This window comes from Solanum stenotomum, chromosome 10 (genome assembly GCF_019186545.1).
Source record: "Solanum stenotomum isolate F172 chromosome 10, ASM1918654v1, whole genome shotgun sequence".
NCBI lineage: Eukaryota > Viridiplantae > Streptophyta > Magnoliopsida > Solanales > Solanaceae > Solanum > Solanum stenotomum.
Window position 1 is genome coordinate 57389800 of NC_064291.1, and position 11284 is coordinate 57401083.

The window sequence follows — 11284 nt, forward strand, 5'->3', positions numbered from 1 at the left end:
ATTATATTGCTTCTCGTCACATAAACTTACAAAAAAAATTCTAGAAGCTATATATATCCAAGAAAAATTGGAATTAGTGCTACTAATTAGGTCTTTATTTGAATTAAGCACGTCTAATGAAAATAATAATAATAAATCATTGATCAAGGCCATTCAAGTGCCGATAATCCGGAAATAATTATTGGAAACAAATGCATGTCCCGTTTCTGAAAATGCGGATTTTAGCTGATATAAAAAACGAAGAAGATTTGATCATGTTGAATCGGAGAGAGAGAGAAGGGAAAAGATGAATAATCGGTTCTACGCTTTAAGGAGTGTAGGTGACGAAAATGGATAAAGCTTCATTGCTAAGTCTAAAGGTTGAAGAATTAGAATATTGTAATGAAATTCAAAGGGCATCATCGTTGGGTGATAATGGAATCGAAGCTATAGTTCGAGATTGATGAACGTGTTGCGACAGTTGGAGTTTCAAATTTCAAACATGCATGATGTTGTAATTAGGGTTCCTCACTAATCAGGATGCATGCCCTCAAATCTCTTATTATCACAAACTTAATTCATCATCATTAGTCAGAGGCCTAGGCCTACCTTTTTTTCATGCTACACTACTACTAATTGCAATTTTAGTTTTCAATGTCCAAACATCGATCCTTGTTTTAGATCAAAGCATATTTTATGATTCAGTACTGATATTGTAGCAATTTAGGTCTAATCAAATATTATCACTTAATTAATTGAGATCATGAAGAGAGTACTAATTTAAGGGTGTAGAGACTATATGGAGAAGTGATCAAGTGTGTGTGTATACTTAATTGGGTATCCAAGAATAAGCTGGAGACAACATAAACAAATTAAACACTTACATAAACATACATTGTCATGGCTTTTGCTTTGCATTGCAAATCTTAATGTGATTCAAATGACGTTGATAACTACTGCTACTTGTATTACTAATTATATTTATGTTTATGGAGAAACAGGAGTACAATTTACTATTATGAGTTGTCATACAGTATTACATTTTTCCTAGTATATATCTTTTCTTATTCAATTTTAAACGGAGTTTATAATGTTACATTTTTCCTAGTATATATCTTTTCTTCAATTTTAAACGGAGTTTATAATGTTGGATGATGCATGTGGTGTGAATACGAAATGAAGAAATTAATGGATCTTCTCCTATCTCCATGAATAATACTGGAACAAACTATATAAGTTCATCTCAATTTCGCGATACGAACAACATCTTAATGGAATCAAATATAGTACTACTGTATTATCTTAAATTCTGAATTTGAGATTTCATTTTGCCAAGATCAACAAAATATCTTAAATTTAAAATTTGACTTTGTTAAGGTGAACTAATCCAACTGGTAATAATGACATTAAGTGAACCTACCATTACGTACGTATTCCTACTGTGAAGGATGAATGTAATTTAGTATCGCACATTTTCTTTTATAAATCTTATAAATGCCTCCTAATTAACTTATTAGTACTAGTGAGAGAGTTAGCCTTTTCAACTATGGCTGCGATATGACATGATTTATGAATAGTAAACGTGTTTCATTTGAATTAAGGGTAAAAAATGAGACAAGTTTTGCACATATATGATATATGATTACCACTTTTTTCTCCTCTATTTCCTCCGTCTTATTTTAAATTTCAAATTGACAATTATTCCTAATTACTGTGCACTTTCGAGTTGTTTGATAAAGTGTATAAAAATAATGTTCAATAGAGTGGAATAGTTATGCATAGATTATTTCTTATGCATTGTTTGGTTTGATGTATTAAAATTAGTATGCATAGTATAAAAATATTTATTTACAAAAATATCCTCCACAATTATACTGAAAAATATGTAAAAATGCTTTTGAGGGGTAATTGTGTCTTAAACCATGCTAATGCATATATTAAACCCCTTTGCATTACTAATACCTAGAAATACATTCCTCAATACAATAGAGTGTATAAGTAATGCAAACATAATTAGTTATACATAACATGAAAAAATGAATCAAACAAGAAACTACTAATACATAAAGCTAATGCAAGCATTATTTTTGTTAATACACTCGACCAAATGACCCTTAGTATTAAATTTTCATTTCACAAATTAATCATATAAAACGCAAAAAAGAATGAGCCCCAGAGAGAGAGAGAGAGAGAGAGAGAGAGAGTCTTGTATTTTTGGATAATTACTAAATTGTAATATTTTTAAGTCACTATATTCTAAGTTACTCCTAATTTGTACATATACAATAGATGTTTAAGGCAAGCAGATACTTTGAATCTAAATTTTTGAAGGGAATATTACACGTATAAATAAATATATACTTGTTAATTAGATTGCATAGCTATAGTTTGCCTTAATTACAATTCGCGACCTACTTTTAACTATAATTACGCGGCTCAGCTTTTTAGTTTTATATAATTCGCACGTTTGAATAATTCGAAATTTGTATAATATAATTTATATAACTTTTGTATAACTCAGATTTTGTATAATATAATGTGTATAACTATTTACACTTCTGATGTTTGTAATTGTATAATTCGTTATTTCGAGTTAATACAAAAATAACTTAATTATATAAATATACCCGCGAATTATACAAACGAGACAGTTTAAACTATAGCTACAACCCGTAATATGCATATTATGGCTATGGAGCATAATTAAGTTTATTATGGTGGCTATTTGTGAAAGTTCCCATTTTTGAATATAGGCAAACTTGTAGCCGACACTGTATATATAGTAGTCGTTGATGTTTAGCCCAAAAAGAAAAGTAGACAAGGACAAAGTATTGTGTTCCAATTTCCAGGCTTATTTCTTGGGTTTAGGAGGAAAAGCCCAATATGCAATCATTCCTATATTTCTTCGGACCCAAGATTTGATTTGTACTCCTATTTTTCTTCGCTATTAATTCCTACTTGATTGAAAACTATTTTTATTTAGTTAAAAAATAAAAAGTTGTTTCTCCTTTGATTTAGTTATTTTTATGTATTTATTAATTCAGGAAAAAAGAAGAAAAAAAAAAGTGAACAGTAACTTCAAATCACGCCGAAAACATTTGCTCCTAAAGTATAAGTAGAAGTAAAAACTTGAACATTCAGTATAATGGAAAATAAGACATCGTGGTTCTTTCAGTATGAAAGTAAATAAAACAACCTGATACGATCGAGTTGCCATAAATCCTAATCAACATCAACCTACCAATGGTCCTGCCTCTTGACAGTGTAAATATCTAGTATAGTTATTGGTTCGAATAGACATGATTTTTCTATATAATGTTTTTAAAAGATTACTCAATTATGAACTGATCATAACTCAAATATTTCCATGTGGATAGTCAAAGCAAAACAAAACAAATTGTTAATTAGGGAAATTAAGAAGATTGCGTGCCTCATTGTTTCCGCTGGTTAGCTAACGACCTTACATGTTGTAGTTTTACAAGAAACTAAATTAATACATGCACTAATACTATAATTTCCAAGCCGTTCAACCACATATATAGTTAATAATCATGTAAAGAAGCTTCTATATAGATCAATTACTATTATTTTTCTCTTCCACTCCACTAATGTCCTAATTTGTTCTGAGATTTTTTCTATTACCAACTTAAAATGTAGTATACCCTTGAGTCCTGCCAAAAAAAATATGAGGAATCAGAGTAAATTAATTACTTTATTTTTCTAATTTGCTGCCTTACTTAAATTGGAAACTTAAACTACTCAATTGTGATCTTTCTAGGTCTAACAACTCTCTATTCAAATACACTTTCTCCTATTGAGTAACAAATTCTCCTTGTTTCAACTAATAGCTAATTGGTACTACTACTCATGTGATATATACGTAAATTGTTGAATTATTTTAATTCAGATTTTTGTAAAATGTACATATATATTGCATGGCATCTTAACTTGACAATGAATACAATCTGATGTCAGTACCTAAAAAAGAGGTTTAAAGTACACAAGTTATGTTATTTGAACTCTGTTTGAACCTACATGAACACCACATAAGGGACAAACATTATTTATTTTTTCATCTTAAAAGGAAACTCATAATGAGTAGAAAGAGACCAATTCCTCCATTATATTTTTTCCATTTGTACGTAAACTATAGAGGACAAGTCTGCAACATTAATTTGCTTCCTGTACTCTGCCCACAAAGTCTCACCTTCATTATTTAGTATTAGCTTTCAATCAATTCCAATATTATTATCTTATATAAATGCATCCATTCACCTTTGATTTCATATTATTTTATACAACTCTAAAGAAAACATTCTAAAAATAATAATAATTTTTTCTTGATATATTAAATTAAATAAATAATAAATTTTAATATAGAACTCAATTAAAATGAAAGGAAGGAAGTAGTATTAATTAGTTGGATTGTATGATATTTGGTGGTCTGTCAATGAGCAGCATCTCTTAGTCATCTGATGAGTTCCCTACACTATTTATTAGTAACATTTTGGTCCACTAATTTAAAATCATTTACGTTGTTTATTAGGTGACAGGTGTACTCTAATAACTGACACTTGTATTGTCTCCGCTGTTATTTATGGTTGGCAGCATTCAATTTTCTTAACAATCATGCAATGCTTACTGTTCAAACATTACTAGTTCATGTTTTCCAATAACCATATCTCTAAAGTTAGAGATTAGTTAGTCTTAATTTGAAATGAAGTGTTAATCTATTTAGTTTAATTTATATAAATCGAATTCACTCGTTTATTATATACAACCTAATGATCAGTTTAAATTCTATGTGCAGTTCCGTAAAATAAAACATTTAAATAGTTAAATTACTTTTAAGATATATAATAATGATAAGCAATCTTATACGGTTGAAAAAAAAGAGCTCATTACTTTGTTACCTAATATAATTTAAATCCTTGTGCAGAAGAGTACGTGCTTGAACAATAAATAAACACGAAAGAATAAGTAAATATAAAGCTTTCGACCATATATATATATATATTATTCATTGCACCTTTAATGATGTTTGATTATAGAAAAGATGGATGAGAAAACATTTTCATATCCCATATTACTTTTTCTTGAATAATATTCAAACTAGACGTATATCTGATACATTACATTCAGCTTGCATGATCGACAGAAAATGAAGAGAGAAAAAAAACTAGCTAGCTCAACCAGACCTTCATGATTTTGTCCAAATTTAATTTAGGTTTATACGATAAAAATACTTTCTTTGTTTTAATTTACTTTATAAAATGATGGTGGGGAATTCACATAATTAATTAAGTTGAATTATTCCAAATTTGCTCAAGTTCCCTTGCGAATGATTTCTGTCTTCCAACAACAATGGTGATGTGATCTTCTTTCTGGACAACCTTAACGTGTGCACGAGGAATTCTTGACTGTACATTATAGCTGCATTCGACCGGAATAAGTTCGTCATCTTCACCGTGGAACACCGTGACTTCACATTTTAGCTTGTTTCTCACCATGTCTAAGTATCCTTCTATTTTTCCAGCAGTACCACATATGATGTTGTGTAGTGTATGCCATGCTGCGTTGTGTGTATGGCAGCAAAATCCCTCTATTAAGTATGTCTTAATCCTGTATTCATCAAATATATATAGTCATTATATTATATTTGCTAAACAAGAAAAAATAAAATAAATTAAATTCATGAATTCTTGTTTTGGAATATTATATTAGACGATACAAAGTCTGTCGTCTACTAATTTCTCAACAATATTTGACTATTCAATGTATACGTAGCCTTCTTCTAAGAATACAGTTTTTTTTACTAACTAATTTATTTACATATTCTTTAGTTTCCAGTCCTTATTTGGTCGATAGTTTGGTGGGGGGAGTGGAATAGTCAACTGAGATCTCCTTCGATAGTCAACTGTGTTAAGTCATGAGTCGTGTGGAATATGAGTTATAATTGGGAGAAACAACAAATGCTTCTAAGCCAAGCAAAAAAATGATAAGCAAAAAGTTAGAGGAGTCGAAGCAGAAAAGGTTGGAGCAGTAGATGCAGTTGGTGGGTTGGTGTTTTGAGTTAAAGAAAATCCCATTTATTAGCATCTTCTCTATACACAAACATTTATTACAGCAAAGTTGATGAAGAGCGCGCAAATATTTAAGGCACCTTTACTACTTCTCTCTGTTAGAATTGAATCCCCTTTAATCCTCCACTTGCCTATTTGGTTAATTTAATGCATGCCAAATTTTCTCATATGGATTTGATTTTTCTTGGGTAGATGCATAGGTGATAGGTCTTTGCATATCTCAACTGTAAAACCTAAAAAGAAGAGAACACAAAACTACTTGGTGCCTAAATTAAATGAGGTGGATTGAGAAACTCATCCTTCAATTCTACCTAACAAAGAATAAAAGGAAAAGAAAGAAATGAGGTGGACTATGCAAATTTGTGAAGGATGTAAAGTCAAGGGATCATGACAAACAAGTTTAATTGTGTAATTTCATTAAGAGGAGTAAATATCTATTTGTTGGCCTAAATGATTCCTTAGCTCAACATGGGGATTTTAGGCAAATAGTAGCCACGTACAAGTATCGTAAGTTCACATCAACTAGTCCTGAGACAATAAATATTCCTTCCATTTTATATTATTTGATTTTTAAAAAAAAAATATTTGTTTTGGCAAATCTAAAGAAATTTATCATTTTCTTTCGACACTACTTTTATCAATAAATGACTACATGAAGTATTATTAATCAAATTAAATTTTTTAAAGAATATTGTTAGTTTAGTAAACTTTATTAAGAGGAGTGTCTAATCAACGGAACTAAAATGAAACGGAGGGAGTACAAACTCTCACACATGCAGATGACACAATCAAGGGTACTCACAAATACATGTTAGTACTCGATTTACTCTTAACATAAAAGAAACATACAAATTACTCTTAATTTGTTCTCCCTTTCCATTCTGGTGTACGTCTGGATTGACCCCGGTTAATCCGAACTAGCGTGCCCACATTTTTTTAAGACCGCAGATATCTTATCTATTCTAAGTTAAACGTGAAAAACTTATTGTATTTCATGATCATAGGCAATTTTGACCCCGAAGAAGTAAATGTGGGTAGGAAAATGTTTTGAGAATTAGACGGACCTGTTTCTGGTAACAAGTTTGGTGAGAAAGTCCCACAAACGATGGTTCTTGCATATGACTAGGCAAACACTTCTGCTTATGTGTTCATACCAACATGCTATGGACGCCCCAAACGCTATTGGTGGCCACACCCGCCTTGGTGCTATTCTTCTCATCATATGTTGCGTCGCTTGTTCACCCTTTGGTGTTGGAAAATATGGCTGTCATAATAAATAAATAAATAAATGTCATCATCAAATAAAATAATATGAATATGGCTTTTCAAGTTCATGTTCATGTTCAAAACTGTTATTAGCTCCTTACCGGTGCAATTAAAGTGAGGGATTTCACTGATCCAGGATATTTTACTGCTAGTGCTAGAGCCAAAATACAACCTAAAGAATGTGCCACAATGTGGAAAGATTTCACTTTGTGTGCCTCTAAAACTGATTTCTCAATCATCTCTAGATGTTCTCTTATTGTGTAAAGTGAATCACTTGGCTTTGGACTCCTTCCAAATCCTAACAAATCCACTGCAAACAAACGATACTTTGATTTTGCTGCCTTTGAAAAGTTTGGAAATAATGTCTCTGTCCAAAATGCTGATGATGAAATGAACCCATGAATGAAGATTACATCTTCTTCAAAGTTTGCTGATATATATATGTCAAACAAACGGATGGATCATGTGTTAATTAACAACGTGTAAAAAGAAAAATAAAAACAAGTCTTTAACATACCTTTGGCACCATCAACTCGGACAAAAAGTGAATCTTTGCAAGAAGAGGACCAAGAATTACAAGTGTTGCAATCACAATCCGACCACCTAGGAGTAACATCATGAGATTTCTGGCCACCCATTTTGCCTTGGAGCATTTCCACTATGGTGGAATTAACAGTAAAAGTTGAACGGACACTTCCATTTTTCAACCTCTCACATGACTGTTGTATCACACCCGCATTGTCAAATTTCCGGCGTTTCAGCTCATTCACTGTCAATTTTGACACCTCCGCCATCAATGATGGCCGAGTGTAAAGTGTGTCTGAAATTTCTTCGAGATGTAGTTTGCTCGAAGAAGTCAGACACACTATCTTGGACTCTCCTCGTTCGGAGACCAAGATTGAGCCGCTGCTTGTTATGACTTCTTTAATGGAAGAGCAATAACAGGGTTTCCACTCTGCTTCGATTATGAAATCGATTACTTTGTAAGTATAACAGAGGATAAAATCAAGAATGTCGAGGATAATGAAAACTAGGAAGCTAATGGCTTCGTTCATTACTCTGCCTGCTACTATGAGGCTTGATCTTGCATTTTCTTTAATCGCTGCCATCATTGCTTCCTTTTTTTCTTTCTTTTTTTCCCTTAAGTTTGATCACCACAATGAAAAAACAGAGGACTTTTGGTAAAAATAAAATAAAAAAGTAGCTAGTGTTTTTTTCAGAATGGTAAGGCACCCATTAACTTGAAGAAGCTCAAAGTGCCAATGCCACTATAATCTTTTAGGTTTGTTGGTGTGTTTTCATGCAAATTTCTTGATTTGGGGATTATTTTGGGAAAACGTGTATTTGGAGAAAAAATTGGTGGGAGAGGAGAAGAAGATAGATAGATAGATAGATAAATAAAGAGGGTACGTAATTACTGGTAACAGATCATTAAAAACATTGCCCGAAGACTCTGAAAATAAGGGAAAAGAAAAAAGTTTGTTGGTGGTTGAACCTCTTGCTAAACTTTTAATATTTTCTTCAATCCTTGTTTTACTCTGTACTAGTGTATTTGCCTTCCTATTTATAGTTAAATGCAACAACTTGACTGCCAAATATAAGAGTCCTCTAATTATGTCTTGTTGGAATTTCTTTTTTGTTACAAATTAGAATATAATGAAATAAATTGCTTCTACATAATTTTATTCTCTTTCTTATGATCATTGAAGTGACTTATGAGTTTCGTTTACCTATCACATTTTATCTATCGGCAAGCACTAAATAATCTTATACACAATTTATGAGTGTTGATTACTTAAAAATATCATTCAAACTAATGGTAATTAATCAACAAGAGTAGTTGTGGGTTCGAGTCACCAAAAAAGTAAAAGTAATAGAAGATTTTAGGAATGAGTCATTTAACTTTAATTTGATTCAAGAAATCGTTTCAAGCCGGAAAATAATATATGTGTCTACTTTTTTAATGGTGTAACCACTTGAGTTTTTAGAACAAAAAGAAATTATTAAACTCATTTCATTATTAGATTCGTTTACTTCCTTAGTGTGTTACTGATGGAAAAGAATCCGTTTACTTAGGTTGTGTCGGGCACTTTGCTCCAATTTCAGGCCAAGTCTTCCACTAAAGCGCCGGTCATTACAAAGTCCAAGTCAATTAATTTGCTGTTAGAAGAATTATTTTTTTTCAACCATTTGTCAACCATATAAACAAATTTAAATGATTTGGGTTTGAAATATTTTATTTTTTGGCGTGAAAAATCAAGCGCCTTTTTATTAAAAAACTAATTGGAAAGTTAAATAACTTTTTAAATATAAAAAAAGATAAGTGACTTTGTTCACGAGCTAAAGAAGGAAGCATATAAGATTTTAAATATCTTAAATGCTAGAATTAGATTAAAGTTTTTGGAAAAGAATGAACAAGCTAGTTGTTTTACTCTTTTTTTTTTTGTTCTTTTTCCCAACCAATGTTTAGGTGTTTCTGCTAGTCCCTTCATTTCGCTTTAGTGGAGATGGGAGTGTTCTCTTCACTATATCAACTGATTCTGATGCTTGTTGTGTAACAACAAATATTTCTATCCTCTAGTTTTTTCTTCAATCTATTTTACTTATTAATATGATAGTTGAAGCATGCACGATAAAATATATATTATTTACTTTTTCATTGTCAATAACAAAATTAATAATAGAGTAAGTGCGAGTGTATGGAGGAATCATAATTTTACTAAGGGGTGTAAAAAATATGATCAATCTATAAACTCATACACAAGCTAAATGTGGGGAAGTCAACCTATAGTAAAGTACGTGATGCATAAATTGTGGAAATTTAGAAGAATTTGAACTTTAATTTTTGCTTGATGCATCACTCAAGTGGTTGAGTAAAAAATAGGAGGCCTCAAGGCGTCGTTGTATTTATTACCCCATGCCACCTATCACCTACAAACCACAAAACCAACTCCCCCATCACCACCGACTCTCCTCTCTTACTTCACTATATCTTTTGACTTGTTCAAAGCCACCTTTTTTATCTTATTTTCTTCCTTCTTTTTAATGGTCGGACCCTCATGGAAAAATGTGATAAAAGGGAATGGACCTTTGGGTTTAATTTCATTTCAAAAAATTATTACAAGACTATATAAAGAGACAAATTAAACAAAGCCTCAATCGAGGTGAGACCTAATAAATGGAGTAAATTGCATTTTCAAATTCAATTTATAATTAACATGTAATTTGATCCCTAACATATTATATTAATTCATGTGTGCTAAATTAATACATTTCAAATGTATGGTGTTAATTCGTCATTTACACATTTTTTGAGAGGTCATGTGAGATGTATGGATGTACCAACAGGCAGAAGAAAAAGAGTGAAGCATTAAATGATATAACGTGTGGCTAGCATGAATTTTTTTTTCTTCTTCTTTTTTTCCTTTTTTTGCCTCATTTTTAGAGGAAATGGGTGCAAATTCAAATTGCACCACAGAAGGGTCGGTTGTGCAAATATATTCTTAATTAAAAATGGTGTCATAGATGGTAGGAAATATGTATTCACTAATGGACAATCTCACATCATGTAAAGAGTATACAAGAGATTAATATTTTAATTTGAATGATTTTGTCTAGTACTAACTATTTACAAAAAAATCAAAAAAAATCTTTCATCAGTACTCAGGTCTTTGATGATTGACAATTCTATTTGCAATGAACACTTAATCATGTAAGCTAGCCACCAGATTAAATACAAATGATGCATTAGCCTACTCTAAACACAGCTCGTTATAGAGTAAGCCAGGGCCACTACTCTAGTGTGATTCCATAAGAATAGACTAAGAGCCTGTTTGGATGGGCTTTTAAGCTGGTCAAACTGGTTTAAAAGCCAGTTTTTGACTTATTAAAGTGTTTGACAATTATCAAAGTGACTTATTTTAAGTCAAAAATGACTTATTTTAAGCCAAAAGCTA

At 31.3% G+C, this 11284-nt stretch overlaps 1 protein-coding gene across 1 annotated transcript; it reads right to left on the reverse strand.

Moving 5' to 3' along the window:
* Positions 1-5184: 5184 nt before the first annotated feature.
* LOC125842648 (probable lysophospholipase BODYGUARD 3) lies at positions 5185-8480 on the reverse strand. The gene is made up of 4 exons (XM_049521971.1): positions 7846-8480; positions 7430-7758; positions 7127-7326; positions 5185-5601 (listed from the first exon to the last, which is right to left on the reverse strand). Exons 1-4 carry the CDS (start codon positions 8438-8440, stop codon positions 5280-5282), a joined length of 1446 nt encoding a protein of 481 aa, XP_049377928.1. The 5' UTR covers positions 8441-8480; the 3' UTR covers positions 5185-5279.
* Positions 8481-11284: the final 2804 nt, after the last annotated feature.